Here is an 18,995-nt window from a genome sequence, read left to right on the forward strand (position 1 = left end):
GAAAGAAGCCAAGAGAGAGATACGTCTGGTGAAAGCACAGGCGGAAGAACAAATGGCTAAAAATATAAAAAAGGGAGACAAAAATTTTTCTGATATATTAGTGAAAGGAGGAAGATGAATAATGGAATTGCTAAACTAAAAGATGCTGGGAACCGATATGTGGAGAGTGATGAAGAAAAAGCAAATGTGCTAAACAAATACTTCTGTTCTGTGTTCACAGAAGAAAATCCTGGAGAAGGACCGAGATTGTCTGGCAAAGTTACACAAGAAAATGGAGTGGATTCTGCGCTGTTCACGGAGGAGAGTGTTTAAGAGCAACTTGAAAAACTGAAGGTGGACAAAGCAATGGGTCCAGACGGGATCCATCCCAGGATACTATGGGAGCTCAGAGAGGTTTTGGCGAGTCCTATTAAAGACTTGTTCAACAAATCTCTGGAGATGGGAGTGGTTCCTGGGGATTGGAGGAGAGAGCAGATGTGGTCCCTATTCACAAAAGTGATCACAGGGACGAAGCAGGAAACTACAGGCCGGTGAGCCTCACTTCAGTTGTTGGAAAAATAATGGAAGTGTTGCTGAAAGAAAAGATAGTGTACTTCCTTGAATCTAATGGGTTACAGGATCTGAGGCAACATGGCTTTACAAAAGGTAAATCGTGCCAAACGAACCTGATTGAATTTTTTGATTGGGTGACCAGAGAGCTGGATCAAGGACATATGCTAGATGTAATTTACTTAGACTTCAGCAAAGCCTTTGATACAGTTCCTCGAGACTGTTTAACAAACTTGAAGGGCTGAAGTTAGGACCCAAAGTGGTGAACTGGGTTAGAAACTGGCTGTCGGAGAGACGCCAGAGAGTGGTGGTTAATGGAAGTTGCTCGGAGGAAGGAAAGTTGAGTAGTGGAGTCCCTCAGGGTTCAGTGCTGGGGCCGATCCTGTTCAATATGTATGTAAGTGACATTGCTGAAGGGTTAGAAGGAAAAGTGTGTCTTTTTGCAGATGATACCAAGATTTCTAACAGAGTAGACACCGAAGAGGGAGTGGAAAATATGAAAAAGGATCTGCAAAAGTTAGAGCAATGGTCTAATGCCTGGCAACTAAAATTCAATGCAAAGAAATGAAGAGTAATGCATTTGGGGATTAATAAATCGGAAGAAACCGTATATGCTGGGAGGAGAGAAACTGATATGCACGGACGGGGAGAGGGACCTTGGGGTGATAGTGTCCGAAGATCTAAAGGCGAAAAAACAGTGTGCCAAGGCAGTGGATGCTGCCAGAAGGATGCTGGGCTGTATAAAGAGAGGCGTAGCCAGTAGAAGGAAGAAGGTGTTGATGCTCCTGTACAGGTCATTGGTGAGGCCCCACTTGGAGTATTGTGTTCAGTTTTGGAGACCGTATCTGGCAAAGGACATAAGAAGACTTGAGGCGGACAAGAGGAGGGCGACGAAAATGATAGGAGGCTTGCGCCAGAAGACGTATGAGGAGAGACTGGAAGCCCTGAATATGTATACCCTAGAGGAAAGGAGGGACAGGGGAGATATGATTCAGACATTCAAATACTTGAAGGGTATTAACGTAGAACAAAATCTTTTCCAGAAAAAGGAAAATGGTAAAACCAGAGGACATAATTTGAGGTTGAGGGGTGGTAGATTCAAAGACAATGTTAGGAAGTTCTACTTTACGGAGAGGGTAGTGGATGCCTGGAATGCGCTCCCGAGAGAGGTGGTGGAGAGTAAAACTGTGACTGAGTTCAAAGAAGCGTGGGATGAACGCAGAGGTAGAGAATGACACGGTGGCGGTTTACCCGCGGCCACCGCATTTTAGCCGCGGGTCACCCGCCGAAAACGGGGAAGAAAACTAGCAGTCGCTGCGGCGACGGGGACAAGGCCATTCACCGCCCGCGGGGCGGTGAATGGTCTTGTCCCCGCAGTGAGGCATGAAGGATCGCGCGGTCCCCGCAGCTCACACCCGCCTGCCCAATCGATTCTAGTGTTTAGCCAGCTCTCTCCCTTCTCCTCACCTTACTTTGTAGATTTTCTTTTTCGGCGACCCGCACGCGCGGCTGCTCAGTGTTCAATCTTCTGCTCTGACGCAATCGGAAACAGGAAGTTGCAGCAGAGCAGAAGATTGAACACTGAGCAGCCGCACGTGCGCAGCTCTCTGATAGCGTGCGGGTCGCCGAAAAAGAAAATCTACAAACTAAGGTGAGGAGAAGGGAGAGAGCTGGCTAAACACTAGAATCGATTGGGCAGGTGGGTGTGAGCCGCGGGGACCGTGCGATCGCTAGTGTTCCCGGCTCAAATTGGAAGGAGGGAGTGAAAGGGAAAAGGATTCTGGGCCAAGGGGATGAAGTCGGAAAGAAAAACCCACAGCAGGAAAGAAAGGGAAGGACTGGCAGGTGAGCCAGATGCTAGAAGCAGGGGGGGGGGGAAGAAAGAGTGAAAAAAGCTAGATGGGGTTGAAAAGAAGAGACACACTGGTATGGAAGAGGAAGATAGGGGAAATCTGGACACAGGAAGGTAACAGAAAGAGGGGAAATTATGTGCATGGGGCATAGGGACAGAGACATAAAGGGGACATGCCATGGGGATGGTATATGGACACAGGGGGGGCAATGACAGATACATAGGGGAGATATTAGAAATGGAGAAAATAGGAGCACAGAAGCGAGATGGTTTGTGGGGATGGGACAGGGACCGAGCTCGCAGGCTCCAGTGGCTTGCACAAATTACATTGTAACGTGCCATGAAAATAAGAGGGAGGAAGGTAGATAGATAAGCCACGTGAGAGGAGCTGAAGGGTAGTAGAAAGGAACAGATGGTAAAGGAGGGAGGGAAGGGTGGTGGTGGAAAGGAATAGGACAGACATTGAAGGAGGGTGGAGAGGAACAGACCCCGAAGGGAAATGTGGAAGACAGAGTGGGAAGAAGACAGATGCCAGACTATGCGGGAGCGGAGGGAAGAAGATGGGTGCTAGACCAATTGGGGGGGGGGGGGTTAAGGGAGAGGCACAGTAACAGCAAATGGAAGACGCAGAGAGAAGACACACAGTGGATGGAAGGAATTCAATGAGAAGATGTGGAAAGCAGAAACCAGACAACAAAGGTAGAAAAAAAAATTATATTTATTTATTTATTTTTTGCTTTAGGATAAAATAGTATATTAGTTGTGTTGATAAAAAATTTATAAACAAAGCCCTGCCAGCTGAACATCTCTTTCTCTAGTTCAGCAGCAGGAACTTTGATTTATAAGAAAGGAATAAGCTAAATATTACAGTACTAAGGCTTATATGGATGCAGCGGGGACGGTGACGGGGCGGTGAATGGGATGGCAGTGGCGGTGACGGAGCGGTGAAAGGGATGGCGGTGACGGTGACGGGGCAGTGAAGGGAACGGCGGTGACGGGGCGGTGCAGAGGATGGTGGGCCGGTGACGGGGCGGTGACGGGGACAGATTTTTTCCCCATGTCATTCTCTACGCAGAGGATCTAGAATCAGAAAATAATATTAAATATTGAACTAAGGCCAGTACTGTTAAACAAATCTCTGGAGACGGGAGTGGTTCCTGGGGATTGGAGGAGAGCGGATGTGGTCCCTATTCACAGACTTGCACGGTCAGTGTCTGGCCGTTTGGTGGAGGATGGGCTGGGGAGGGCTTCAGTGGCTGGGAGGGTGTAAATGGGCTGGAGTAGGTTTTAACAGAGATTTTGGCAGTTGGAACCCAAGCACAGTACCGGGTAGAGCTTTGGATTCTTGCCCAGAAATAGCTAAGAAGAAAAAATTAAAAAATTTAAATTGAATTAGGTTGGGCAGACTGGATGGACCATTCGGGTCTTTATCTGCTGTCATCTACTATGTTAAAGCTACAGCCTCAACACTCTAAGGCTGTGGGTTTAAACCCACGCTGCTCCTTGTGACCCTGGGCAAGTCACTTAATCCCCCTATTGCTCCAGGTACATTAGATAGATTGTAAGCCCACTGGGACAGACAGGGGAAAAATGCTTGAGTACCTGAATAAATTCATGTAAACCATTCTGAGCTCCTTTGGGAGAACGGTATAGAAGATTAAATAAATAAATATCTTATTAAACCCTCATTCATTGTAGAATGGGGGTGTCAAAGTCCCTCCTCGAGGGCCGCAATCCAGTCAGGTTTTCAGGATTTCCCCAATGAATATGCATGAGATCTATTAGCATGCAATGAAAACAGCGCATGCAAATAGATCTCATACATATTGTGACCAGGCATGGCCAAGGTGGGCTCAGCAAGTGACTTAACCCAGTGCACACAAACCTCAGTTTGCAAGGTTGTTTTGGTAGCTTGGTAAGGCTCAAAATAAAAGAGTTCAAAACTTTGGGTGCAATTTTTTGGGGTACTGTTTATTGTTTCACCAGCATAAACAAGTGTCAACTAAATTCTCAGGTTTGTATCACCTTGTGCTTAAGTCCAGCATTCACAAACCAAACAATTGCAGTTTAAGCCAAAAAATATGCCAAAACATAAAAGCCTTATTTCAACAAAATGAAAGTTTTTCTTCTACCAGGCAAAACTCCCTTGGGATCCTCTTCAATAAATTTTCCCTCAATGGATCAGCTTGGAAAGATCCCCTCCCCCAATCCCAACAAAATGGCTGCCTGTGGCTTGTATTTAAAGGTCAAAACAAGACTTCAACATTTTCAATAAACTTCCTTCCAGCTCCCTTATTAGCAATGGCTCTCAGCCTATGTCCATATCTTCAAAACTTGGCAAATCAGAACATTCTATTTCCAGATCACAGGTAATGTCATTATCCGTCATTTTACGATCCTGCACAAATCCAGAATCAACCGTATAATTAGCCTCTTCCTCACAAACCTCTGCCTGAGTTTGTTGCCATGAGGTGGACTGTTGCTTTCTGGTTTTCTGTGGCTGTAGTCTGCTGCTTTTTTTTGCAGTGTGGCTCTGGCTTGCTGAGTCTGGAGCAGGTGTGCACTCTGAGGCTGGCCCTCAAACTGTCTCTGTGTGAAAATTAAACCCTTTTCTTTCATTGCAAGGAGCTGATTAGTCCTCCCTGCAGGTATATTAGGATAGCCTGCCCTCAGAGAACTTCTCACCTGGCCTAAACCAGTTTGCGCTTGTCTGGGTGTGGCCAGTATTCCATTCCTGTTCTTTCCTTTCCCTGGCCATATGCCTGCTGGGAGATGTAGTCTTTCCATCTGTTTTCCCATAACTGGCTTAGGTAAAGCGAAACCAGATCTGCCTGTTTTAGGCAGGGCTTTAGGAGGTTTCATTGCTGGAAGGCTTGACTTGTAAGTATTCCTAGGGGTTGCTTTGGGACTCTCCTTAGTAGGCTTAGGAATACTTTCAAGGGTTTTAACCTCATTTCCTTCTTCCGGCAAGGCTTCCTTGCTAGGAACAGGGTTCGCCCTGTGACAATATTCATTGGGGAAATCCTGAAAACCCGACTGGATTGCGGCCCTCGAGGAGGGACTTTGACACCCCTGTTGTAGAAGCAACAGCAAAAGCTCATAACCATTTCTTGCATTTGCCTTTGACATTCAAGGCATAGAAGGCGATAGGAGAACAAGAAGTTTGTTTGGCTCTTTGGCTGAAAAAAGAATCAGAGCTGATACATGTTAGATGCACAAAAACTACAAATCTCAAAGATGTTGCAAGATATGGAACCAAAGGTCAAGGTCAGGGGTCCCCAAAGTCCCTCCTTGAGGGCTGAATCCAGTCGGGTTCTCAGGATTTCCCCAATGAATATGCATGAGATCTATGTGCATGCACTGCTTTCAATGCATATTCATTGGGGAAATCCTGAAAACCCGACTGGATTCAGCCCTCAAGGAGGGACTTTGGGGACCCCTAGTCAAAGTTGTTCATCCATCTGAAAGTATTAGTAAAATAAAACCCACTGTGTAAATTAGTTTGTGCATCATATGGCATGCTTTGACACACTAATTTCATGCTTCTTCGTTGTGAAATAAAACTACCCCAATGGCTGTGAGACTTCCAGGATATCTTGACTGCAGGAACTTCAGAATACCACAAATAGTCAAAAGATTGCATCGTTTAGGGCAGGGGTAGGCAATTCCGGTCCTCAAGAGCCGGAGCCAGGTCAGGTTTTCAGGATATCCACAATGAATATGTACGAAATAGATTTGCATGCACTGCCTCCTTGAGATGCAAATCTTTCTCATGCATATTTATTGTGGATATCCTGAAAACCTGACCTGGCTCCGGCTCTCGAGGGCCAGAATTGCCTACCCCTGGTTTAGGGAATAATGAAAAAAACGTAGCTCAGGAATAAAGCTTACTGTTCTTTTTCACAATGTTTTTCTATTTTATTGTGTATTTAAATTCTTATACCTTTATAAATAAAACTGTTTTTATTTCTTATAATTTTATGTTTCCTATAACACCAATTCAAAAAAGGAAACAAGTAATCCATTAATTCCCTGTCAATCCTCATAATAGAATAAAACGATAACAAATATCACTCGCTAAATGCATACGACAGATTTTAAATTACACCCTCAGTTACCTTTCTGAGTAAATATTAGAAAACTGTAATGCAATGTCTCTCAGACTGTGATGTGCCCCGAAGAGATTCCAGGATTTTACTTTAATTTTAAAAATTCCCTTCATACATGAGAATAGATTGCATGATGGAAGATTATAAAATCCTGAATGGTATAAAACAGGTAAAAGTAAATCATTTTTTATATCAAAAATTACAAAGACTAGGGGACATTTGATGAAGTTAAAAGGAAATACTTTTAAAACCAATAGGAGGAAATATTTTTTCACTCAGAGAATAGTTAAGCTGTAGAACAGGGGTCTCAAAGTCCCTCCTCAAGGGCCATAATCCAGTCGGGTTTTCAGGATTTCCCCAATGAATATGCATGAGATCTATTTGCATGCACTGCTTTCATTGTATCCTGAAAACCCAACTGGATTGCGGCCCTCAAGGAGGGACTTTGACACCCCTGCTCTAGAACATGTTGCCAGAGGATGTGTTCAGAGCAGTTAACATAGATGGGTTAAAAAAAGGTTTTGGACAACTTCCTGGAGGAAAAATCCATAGTCTACTATTGAGACAGACATGGGGTAAGCCACTGCTTGATTATCTCACCCAGTAATATTAGCAGGTTAAAGAGAGAACATCTACATCCACCTAATATACCGCTCTTGTCAAATACTTATTTATAGTCTTAAAGTGTTCAGACCTGATCAGAGTAAAGAAAAAACTGTGGTTTCCCTCTCTAGTGTGCTGTTTTAGTCCAGTTCTCACAGCATACGGGGACCTGAGGCTTTTTTCCTCCTTTAAATCAATTAATATTAATTTAAATAATCACAGTGAAGTTCACAGTTTTTTCTTCCCTCTGATCAGGTCTGAACACTTTAAGACTATAAATAAGTATTTGACAAGAGGGGTATATTGGATGTGTAAGCCACTCCTTGCCATGGGATCAGTAGAATGGAATGTTGCTTTTCGTCGAGCATACATTCTGGTCACTTCTGGTCTCTTCCAGTCACTTTTGGTCACCACCAGTCACTTGGGTCTCCCAGTACCATGGTTACCACAGACCTGCTGGTCAATTCAAGTTTGAGCGTACTTGAAGTTAGGCAGATGCCAGTATGCTTTCCTTCCCCCCACCTCACCCAAATGGTTGCTGTTAGGATTCCCTCGTTTGTGTCTCTGGGTTCCGGGTCTTGTCTGCAAACTCCTGTTTCTCTCGGGGTAAGATTTTGGCTTAGCATGCAAATGAGCTTGCTTTGTTTGGCATACTAGGAAGAGCCTATACCCAGCAGGTTTTAGCATAGGGTTTCTCCATGCAGCTTTCTTTCAGAGGTGATTAGGGTGATAGGAACTCCACCCTTATCACACAACTATTTAGGATTCTGCCAGGTACTTGTGAACTGGATTGGCCACTATGGAAACAGGATACTGGGCTAGAAGGATCATTGGGCTGAACCAGTATGGCTATTCTTTTTTTCTTATGTATGTGCATACATATGCATCTATATGTTGATATTATAATCATTTACGCATGTGTTAGTCATGTAAATTTTAGTATCTTATTTATAGAATTATCTACTATGGGGAGTCTTAAAGTTCAGTCATGGGAAAGAATTATATACAGAATAGCGCTTAATGCTGATTCCCACACCCAACTCTGGATGCCGAACTTAATGCCTGCTGGAACCTGGTACAAATCCAGGCACTAATAGTTAGACACAGAGATTATTCTTGAACTCTATATGCAATGTTATGGAATGTCCATACCCTCCCATGGCTTTGCCCCCATTTGGGTTACATACTAGAGAGTTGCACGGGGACAGAAATCCCACCCATCCCCACCCGTCCCCGCCTTGATCCTCTCCGTCCCCATCAGGATCCTCTCCGTCCCCACCCATCCCCATCAGGATCCTCTCCGTCCCCACCCATCCCCACCAGGATCCTCTCCGTCCCCACCCATCCCCATCAGGATCCTCTCCGTCCCCACCCATCCCCACCAGGATCCTCTCCGTCCCCACCCATCCCCATCAGGATCCTCTCCGTCCCCACCCATCCCCACCAGGATCCTCCCCGTCCCCACTCCCCTGCAAGGAATTATCTCCATCTCCGCCCGTCCCCATAAAAAGCAGCAATTACTTCTGACAGGATCATCAATTCCAGTTTCTTTTGTGTTTGCGCTGCTGTTTTCCTTGTGGAATCTCTTTGGTGGAACCCTTTTTTTGTTTTCTGTTCAGGTAATTAACTTATAAATCCCCTCTTTTACTAAGGCTGACGTGTCCATTATATTATATGGACGAACCCTGCTTCCAAAGCTTTCCATCCCCGTGGGAGTCTCTTTGGCTAGAGGGGGGTCCCCGTGGGAGTCCCGTGGGCCAGAGGGGGGTCCCTGTGGGAGTCCCATGGGTTAGGGGGGATTCCTGCAGGAACCCCGTGGGACCCGCGGGATTCCCGCGATCCCCGTTCCCATGCAGACCTCTATTACATACTAAGGGCTAGATTCACTAAGCAAACCGATCGTGTACCGCTCGGTTTGTGCTCACTTTCCGACTCCAGCTCGATTCACTAACTTTCCTCCAGACCCCATCCGCACTCCATCCGATCTGCGCATACAAATGAGTAAAAAGGCATGTAAATTTCTTAATGGGTCGATTTATGAAATCATTTTGTCCAAACCAACTGGCCTTTCCTGTCCAAAAAGTTACGACGGCTGAGGACCAGTCATTTATATCCTCGCTGGCTATTTCTGCCTAGCAACTGACATGTGCATGTTAAGAATGCCATTAAAAATATATATCTTCCCCTACAGAAATCCAAAACATATCTAAACTTTTAAATATATGTAAACTTTCATGTACCTAAGCGTTAGAAATATATTTTTATTTTTTTGAAATATGCATAGCGAGCGCGAGAGTGAATCTCAGCTTTTTAATGCGCATGGCAAGAAAATCGTGGATTAACCCTGTGCTCTCCTTGTGCATTGTACATTTCAAATATCGATGCCAAATAACAAAAAAAAAAAATCCTAAATCAAATATAACTTTTAAGGGCCAGCGAATCCCTCCCCCAGCAGGATTAAACCGCGATTAAACCACGCCCCATTTCTACGCAGTGAAGTCCGAAAGAGCTAGCACATGCATTATCAACTTCAAAACCAACAAGGATACAGTGCGCACGCATGTCGATCGATGTTTCAGCGCTGATAGCAGCGTGTTTACAATTGGATCATTTGCATGGACAAGCTTTACTAAATCGATCGGCTAAAATGACTCGAAAACGGATAGGACACGAATAGGATAGATTTCGGGACTTTAGTGAATCCTGTCCTAAGGGATTTGGGCGCCCAGCATTATAGAGTAGCACACAGCCAAATGCGCACACAAATCCTAATTGGTACCAATTAACATGAATAATTGGTTGTTAGCATCCAATTATTGATAGTTAACAACTCATTAATTGTGCACGCATCTTGGAAGTGTGCCATATATTATATAGAATCCAGGGGTTTATGCAGATGTTGTAAATTGTTTTTATGTGTATAAGAAAAGGCGGTATAGGAAAAGAAAAACAAACTATACTAATCTAATCAGAACATTTCTATTTTGCTTTAAACAAGACAGGCTCAAGGCGGATTACAGTAAAACGATCTGGGGCACTAATTCACTCTATACAAAAGTACTAAACTATGATACAAGTAAAGCACCAGTTCCTGTGAACTCTTCAAAATAGCTGAACTATCTAAGCTCTCAGCTGTTAAGAGAATTCCGTGGTCGTCTTTGTTTTGGTTAACCCTGTGCTTGAAGGAAGAAAGGCTGTAGATTCTTGATGTATGAGCAGGCAACGATTTGAGAGAAATCTTAAAGATTTCCAGTAAATTTTTTCTTAAAGGTATCTTACAGAGTAATTAATAAAAACTTATGGGAATGAATATGTAAAGGAACATTATTCTTGATTAATTTCTTCAAAAGGGCAGTAAATAAATCCTAATAAATAAGAAATAAACATAACTGAACATTAAGCCTTAGAAACATAATGGCAGATAAAGGCCAAATGGCCCATCTAGTCTGCCCATCCGCAGTAACCTTTATCTCTTCCTCTCTCTAAGAGATCCCATGTGCCTGTCCCATTGGCAATTGGGGAGCATTTGTTAAATGCGTTGGATATGTGCTGGAAGCATGAACTAACACTATTTAAAAGCTAAGTTATTAAAAAATATCTAAAAGACTTACACTTATATTTAATGAAAAAATAAGAAAACTAAGATAACAGGGATGAATGAGGATTGACAGACCTGATAAGTTAAAATGCTTGAAAGGTCATTCTGATATCCCATAACAAGTTATCAATACAACTGTTTTGTCTTTGTTACTCCACTGAATTATTGTACTTTATGGCACACATAGAAACATGATGGCAGATAAAGGCCAAATGGCCCATCGAGTCTGCCCATCCGCAGTAATCATTATCTCTTTCCCTCTGTGAGAGATCCCACGTGCCTATCCCAGGCCCTTTTGAATTCGGACAAAGTCTCTGTCTCCACCACCTCTTCTGGGAGACTGATCCATGCATCTACCACCCTTTCTGTAAGAAAGTATTTCCTTAGATTACTCCGGAGCCTATCACCTCATAACTTCATCCTATGCCTTCTCATTGCAGAGTTTCCCTTTGCAGTGAATGCAGCTCTTATATGTATGCACCAAGCAAACCCAACCCTAAAACACACATTGGTGCCACTCTTCAGGCACCTTTAAATATAAGCTTTTCAATTTGTTTACTTGGAAGGCTTAAATTTAAGCATAGAAACAAGCGCCAATGTGTGCTTTCACTTTTGGGTTTGCTCGGACTTGTGTGCATTAGCGTAGTAAGGGGGGAGCTCGAGGGGAGGGGTGGTCCGCCACAGGCGGGGTCTTCCTCGAGGCACCGGCACCCCTCCTCCTCCTCTCCGACCCCTCTTTCTACTCCTTCCCCTGAAACGCGCTTGCGCCCACACCCCTTCCCTGTACCTTTCCCAACTTCGGTGCGAGCAGCGACTGTGATGCCCCTATCAACTTTGGCGCTTTCTCTGACATCACTTCTGAGAGTGCCGAAGCTGACGCAGGCAGCAAGTTCATGGCTGCTCACGCCGAAATTAGAAAGGGATGGCGAAGGGGCGCGTGCATGACAGGGGGGGCGGGGAAGAGGGCGGGAGAGGGGCACCCCCACATGCTGGTCACCCTCACTACGCCACTGCTTGTGTGCATTGTATTTCTCAGTACCAGCACATACGAGCTTTCTTCCACGTTCAAAAGAAATCAAACCCAGCAGATTTTAAATTGGAAATCAAAAGAAACCCTCTCTTCATACCTTTCACTGCCAGCTCTGAGATGGTATTATTTTTCCAGCGGTAAGAGCCAGGTTTGTATGTGCGCTGTTCTCAGAGCATTGGGAAGGTATAGCAAGCAACATCATTAACATTTATTTGGCTACATTTAAATACAATGTGCGGCCATATCTGCCTCGCATATTGTTCCCCACACTAAAGCCCTCTGCGCATTCTGCGCAGACTTATATGCGCACTATTCCTGTGGGAATTGGCCTGAGAATTGGCTTGCAGGAAAGTGAACTGCTCAGGATCATCACATCAATAGGTTATAGTGGAATTTGACTGCAGAGCGCAGTGATAAATCTAGGATTTGGAGAGTCACTCTTTTAATAAAGATTGTGGCTCCAGAGATCCTTTTCCCCCGCCGCCCCCCCATGAATAAGTTGTCTCAACCTACATTAAAGGTTGAATAAAAACGCCCTCACCCTTTTATTTATCCATTTATTATGAATATCAAGAATAAAAGACTTTAACAATTATAAAGAAGTCTGAGGCCAACATCTCAACCTGCCTCTTTCACACTTTTTGACTTATGCCTTAAAACTCACTTGAGTCTTGCCAATATTCATGACACTGTTTGGCCTTCTATTGACTTCTAGTTATAGCAAGAGCCCATTGAAGAATAACACTACGTATGAGGATAATGGAGTCAATTTTCAAACAGTTACATTTTAATAAGCAACTGGTAAATTTATAAGGAGGAACATTATCAACATGGAGTACTGTTAACAGTGGCGGAGTAAGGTGGGGTGAGGAGGATCCGCCCCAGGCACCGTCTTTCTAAGGGCATCCCTCCTGTCTCTCTGGGTGTGTTGCTGACGCAGGGGCAGCCGTCATCGTTGGGGGTGAGGGGACCCACTGTCGTCATCGGGGGGAGGGGGGGGTGATGGCTGTGGTCAGGGAGGGGGGCAGCACAAATTTTTTTAATGGGACATATATTGTGTGTGAGTAACACACACACATCTATGTCTATTAAAAAAGAAATAAAAGTTTTCTGACCCAAACAACTGAGTACAAACAGCAAAACGGAAAAAGAGAGATCTTGCCTTGAAATATAGCACACGAGCAGAAAAGGCAAGTGAGATGTCCAAATCAACCAATGGAGGTTTTATTGAGTGTAGAAAAGCTCTACAGGGTTGTTTGTATCGTCAAAGGTCCCAACTAGGATCCCAGTTTCAGCAGTATAAACTGCTTTCCTCAGAGGACTTTACAAACAAGAGTTAAATGCTGATCGGGAGCTCAGATCACTTTGAAAAAAGCAGTAAAGCATGACGGCATCTTCTAACTTGTTATGTTCCAAAAAAAAAAAAGACTTTCCGAACTGAGTGGCAGGAGGCTGCATCGGGGCTTCCCTTGCCTCTCAGCTGTTCGGGCTTCCCCTGCTGGCTCTGTGCATGTGTGAGAGTCACTCTCACAGCAATTCATCAGCAGGATCTGACTGGGATTACAACGGACCTCCGCTCAAATCATTTGTAAGCAAACTTGTTTGAGCATCAATCGCTCTTTTGGAATCAGCCAAAAATCTAACCGCAATGAACCTATGTGGTCTTGCATCTAGCTCGTGGAGGTTTAAAATTATCAGTGCTGTGTATTGGTGTATGAAGGGCCACCTTAGCTTAGAGCTGCAGTTGGAATAAAACAATAGGTGAGAATTGGTAACATCTAAAGGGTGTGAACTTCTGACCTTGGGAGTTTGAGTAAAGCTCATGTACCTGGGTCTTTATAGGAATCACAGACTTTGGGCTAGATTCACTAAAGCTTCCGATCCTGTCCCAACTGGTTTTGCGATTGTTTCCCGACCCGATTCACTGAACTGTTGCTCGATCAAATCTCCTACCCGATCCGATCCACCCATGCAAATGAGGGGAAATGGCATGCATAAGAAGGAAGCCATCGATTCCCTAAGAAGAAGAAGAAACACCGATCGGGTTTGCTGATCTGAAATGAAGTAACTGCTGAGGACAAGTTGCTTACTGTCCTTGCTGACTCTCCTGCTCTCTGCCGCCCTGAAATCTCAGTATCAAGGTTACAACCCCATATAAAACAACCATCAAAATAAAAAATAAAGCTGTAAAACTGTAAAATATCTATACATATGCATACGAATTCCCTTTTTATATATTCTGCAAAAAGCATGTTCAGTTCCATAATCTGGCTGCACAAAAATTTAAATCATTCCTTTTAAAATGTCCACTCGTAGGGCCAGCAAGTAAACTGCAGCCACCCCTCCCCCTTTATTTTGAGTTTACTTGTGCAAAGAGCAAGCACATGCGCAAATTGCATCTACAACCAACAAGGATAATCTGCACATGCGTCTCAATCGCTCTACAGCATGGGATCGCTGTAGGGCATGCGTCTGATCAGATCATTTGCATGCAGAATCTGTTGCGAATCAATCTCTTCGCAAAACTTGACCAAGAATCGCCCAACAATGATCTAGATCGGTGAGTTTAGTGAATCTAGGCCTATGTGCAGACAGGCAAGCACCTCTGAAACTGCCAGGGACTCAGAACAAGAGTTCCAGAAGTTTCCAGAAGCCTAAGCAAATCTATAGAGAAACCAAGCCAGCTCTTGGTCTTCCTGGAATGTGGTCTCAGTTTGGTGACCTCAATCTAGAGGAGATTTAAGATCTGGATTTGAGTAGGAGATTTGTCTTTGGGTCAGAATCCACCAAATGACCAGTATAAAATCTGATTGAGAGGTTTGGCTTCTGTTAGACAGAGCCCACCATCTGATCATTCTTATTGGAGTGTGGAAATTAGAAATAACATCTTGGAATGAAGGAGAGGGAGTTGGACTGTGTTCTGAAAACAACTGTTCAAGAGTGGTTTCAAGAAGAAAATTTTGGTTTTTGACTGTACATCCTGGTGTGGTCTGGAATGCTTGCTTGCTGTGGGACTCCAGCTAAGTTGGTCCCATCTCAGATCCTAACAAATAAAATTAACTTTGGGTGCCAGCATCCAGGTAACAAAGGGTGTTACATATAGATACATCATTGATTGTCAGAACCCAATATGGTCATGTTTAGTCATTGCAGATGCATCAAGGGTAAATATAAATCCGTTACAAAATTGAGTTTTGAAACAAAAATCTGCACTAAGACTGGGCAAAGACTTGAATTTGCCCTACCAGATCCCCAACCATAGGGCAGTTATAGAGGAAAATAGGGGGGAGGGAGGAAAAGGAGAATGCATAATGTCCCTTGCAATCAGAGTTTGTGCAGGGTTTTTGATGGGTAAAATACAGAATAACTGTTGACTGATTTTATTAATAATAATTGACTGGTTCATTAATTCAATTCTGATTATAACTTACACATCCAAGGGGTGGGTGGGAGGGTTGGGGTTTGATTTTTACAGAGATTAATGTAGGAAAGGTTATTGAAGGAATCTATATATTTATGTTTTTCTTGATTAGTCATTTGGGTGGGTGGGAGGGAATAAAAATGATTTGTTCATGTATTTCTGAATGATGAATCTGCTTTTTCTAACAAAATTATTCTATGTACAATTGTTTATTGCACTTTGATAGTTTGGAAAATCAATAAAGATTTTTTTTAAAAACAAAAAACCCAAACTGTAAGATTTATGAAGCAAGAAGAGGCCAGAAGAAAACAAAATAAGATTGTGATGATTTGTCATCATTTTTTGTATGGTAAAGTCCAGAGTCTTTCAAGAGTAGAATGACCATTGACTAGCCCAAAAGATTGTTACATTCTGAAAATTCTGCTCTGTTAAAGGCTAATGTTAATCTGAAATATGTAGAAACTAGTACAATGACCTTTTGTTGCGCTTGTTTGAAATTATGGAATTCGAAGGTAGGGCAGTTAAGGAAATGTGCCAATAGAGAAACGTTCAGAAAACTTCTCAAAACACAATTGTTAATGCTTTTTTTTTTATAGGGTCTGGTTTGTTCTGATCAAGGATTGACTGTATAATGCAGGTTTAGATGATTTTTTTCTCTCTTTTGTATTAATTTTAAAGTATTATGTAAGTGGATATATTGTAAACCGCCTAGGAATTAGACGGTATAGAAATTTTAAAAATAAATAAATATAAACTTCTGCACCTAACCCAACAAACATTAGATGGACTAAGGCAGGGATCTCAAAGTCCCTCCTTGAGGGCCGCAATCTAGTCGGGTTTTCAGGATTTCCCCTATGAATATGCATGAGATCTGTGTGCGTGCACTGCTTTCAATGCATATTCATTGGGGAAATCCTGAAAACTCGACTGGATGGCGGCCCTCAAGGAGGGACTTTGAGACCCCTGGACTAAGGGATCTCTGTTACTCAAAAGCAGTGAAAAACTGTAGAAAAAATAAAAAGTGAGTATATGGTACACTTTTTAAATATGCCTTTTAAATGTAGCTTGCTGATACTTTGAGCAACCATTACTAAAGGCTTCTTTTACAAAGGTGCATTAGGGCCTTAACGTGCGGAATAGCACGCGCTAAAATTGCCATGCGCGCTAGCCGCTACAACCTCCTCTTGAGCAGGCTGTAGTTTTTCAGCTAGTGCGCGCTAATCCCAGTGCGTGCGCTAAAAACGCTAGCGCATCTTTGTAAAAGGAGCCCTAAATCTGAGACTTTCTGTTCCCTGAGCCTGGGAGAATGCTTCTTTAAATTAGTATTAGAGAATGACACGGTGACAAAATTCATCACCGTTCCCGTCCCCGCGGATAAATGCAGGAAACCATCTTCATGTCATTCTTTAAGGAGAGAGGGAAGAATCGGAGTATGAATGGCCACAACCACTGACCCGCAAGCTTTGCTTTGAAGAATGCTGGTGTAGAAGGACTGAGGTTGAAACAGACACTACAGAATGACAGTCTCTGGTATCCAGAGCAGATATTGTGATGTCATAATGCCTCATTCCACCAGTGCCTAAGAGCCAATCACATCAGTGATGTCTCAATGGCTTCATTATCATTGGCTCACATAAGAATCAGAGTATGAATGGCCACAACCACTGACCCACAAGCTTTGCTTTGAAGAATGCTGGTGTAGAAGGACTGAGGTTGAAACAGACACTACAGAATGACAGTCTCTGGTATCCAGAGCAGATATTGTGATGTCATAATGCCTCATTCCACCAGTGCCTAAGAGCCAATCACATCAGTGATGTCTCAATGGCTTCATTATCATTGGCTCACATAAGAATCAGAGTATGAATGGCCACAACCACTGACCCGCAGGCTTTGCTTTGAAGAATGCTGGTGTAGAAGGACTGAGGTTGAAATAGACACTAGAAAATGACAAGGGATTATTTCCCGCAGTTATCCGCGGGGACGGGAACGGTGATGAATTTTGTCACCGTGTCATTCTCTAATTAGTATGGCTACAACCATGGTAAAGTGCACAAGATTTTTGCTGATACCTTTTGTTTTCCCTTTAGGTGCCTTATGTGTTACTTTAGCAGAAAACACAACAAGGTCAAGATTTCTTCATTGTCCATCCAGTCAAGGATTGTTGATTACTGTGACAGTGGTATTGGTCTTCTCCATTCAGCTGATCAGGACCCATCAAAGGCTATGGTGAGAAGGGATGAGATGAAGAAATGAAGGAGAAACGAGGCCAGACACTGGGCATGTGACTAAAGAAAAAAAAAATGAAAGGCCAGGACCTCAGGAAAACCTCAGCCCCTGAAGTTATTAAATATTACATTACTAGATTTACTTCAATTTTGTGCAAAAGAGTAAAACTGGATACTTTTCAGATTTCATATTAAAGTGCTGGCCACTTGATTAAACCAACCAAATTCTGAGCATTATTTTGCCAGTGTTATCTTATTTCGTTAAGTGCCAATTTGCAGAAACAAAGTTGTTTTAGCATTGTTTCAGATCACCGATTGAACCATATCCACGTCATTCTCTTCTTGGTTAGGCAAAGAACTTTTCAGCACCCCTTGTATAAGGCAAATGAATGGATGCTGGTGGGACAACCATCTCATAATGTATAAAAACACATTACAATTATGGTCTCTGATTCTTCACCCCATACAATTACAAAAAAAAATCACAAACATCAAATTCTAACACAAATGGCGCTAACCTAATGACCTAAAATCAGAATATCTACAACAAATATACATGAGATAAATTTGCATATGCTGGATCTTTAATATAGACAGATTTATCTCATGCATATTCATTATAATCTGAAAATTTGACTGGCTATAGGGTCCCTAAGCCCCCCTAACACAAGAGGGAGGTTAAAGGGTGGTCATTCGAGGGCTGAAGTGCATTAACATCAGCCATTAACATGAATAAATGCAGTATTTATCATTCATATTATGAGTTGATGTTAATGAAATGTAAATGAGATAAATGTTACTGCAGATGTTGAAGTTGGCCTGGGCAAATACATATAATACACATATACTGTATATGTGGACAATATTTTTTGTGTTAACGTGTTGACAAAGAATTGTGCATGCTAAAATGTAAATGAGCTATTTTGCATAGTTTTACATTTCATTATGTCATTAGTAAAGATTTTACTTTGATGGTACCACAATTAAATTTGTCCTCGTCCCCGCAGGAACTCAATTTCTCTGTCCCATCCCTGCAAATTTTGTCACTGTCCCTGTCCCTGTCCCATTCCTGCAAGCTCTGCTTAACCGCATAAGTCTCAAGCACTTATGTTTTTAAAATGTTTGAGGCTTGTGCAGATGAGGACGGAGCTTGCAGGAATGGGGCAGGAGCAGGAAAAGAACTTGCGGGGACGGGAAAATGAGTTCCCGCGGGGAAGGGGAAAAATTTGTTCCCGTGTCATTCTCTAATCACAGTCACTGTTCCCTTTAAACTGAGGGGGGGGAATCCTCCATCTATAGCCTTGCCAGTAGAGGGAGCTGTTTCACTATCAGATTTTCAATAGTGAGAGACAGGCAAGTGCTGCAGAACTCCAGGGAACCTCCCTGTTCCTAGTTATGGAAGACAAAATATTGAAGCACCACCCTACACTGGCAGCAATGCTGTTGGACGGCTCCTGCCCAGCTTAGAGAGAACTGCAATCACAAGCTAATTTACATGTGTTAATGGCGCTGTTAAAACACATGTAAACCAACTTGCATGCATTAATGCTTGACAAAAGGTTTAATATACTTTAGTACTTTGACTATTTATTAACTCTGGGGATA

The 18,995-nt window shown here is 43.0% G+C and overlaps 1 protein-coding gene across 6 annotated transcripts in view; it reads left to right on the forward strand.

Annotated features, from left to right (window-relative positions):
* LOC117346714 overlaps nt 1-17,654 on the forward strand; it is a 574,004-nt gene extending 556,350 nt beyond the window's left edge. For 2 of the 6 annotated variants that reach the window (XM_033916744.1, XM_033916748.1), the window contains one exon: nt 17,253-17,650. In XM_033916744.1, coding sequence (XP_033772635.1) covers nt 17,253-17,418 — 166 coding nt within the window. In that variant the 3' untranslated portion in view covers nt 17,419-17,650. Of the gene's footprint in view, nt 1-17,252 lie in introns of all 6 variants that reach the window. The other 4 variants (XM_033916743.1, XM_033916746.1, XM_033916745.1 and 1 more) reach the window with 3 other exon arrangements.
* The last annotated feature ends 1,341 nt before the right edge of the window (nt 17,655-18,995 follow it).

The sequence above is a fragment of the Geotrypetes seraphini genome, chromosome 12 (assembly GCF_902459505.1).
Source record: "Geotrypetes seraphini chromosome 12, aGeoSer1.1, whole genome shotgun sequence".
NCBI lineage: Eukaryota > Metazoa > Chordata > Amphibia > Gymnophiona > Dermophiidae > Geotrypetes > Geotrypetes seraphini.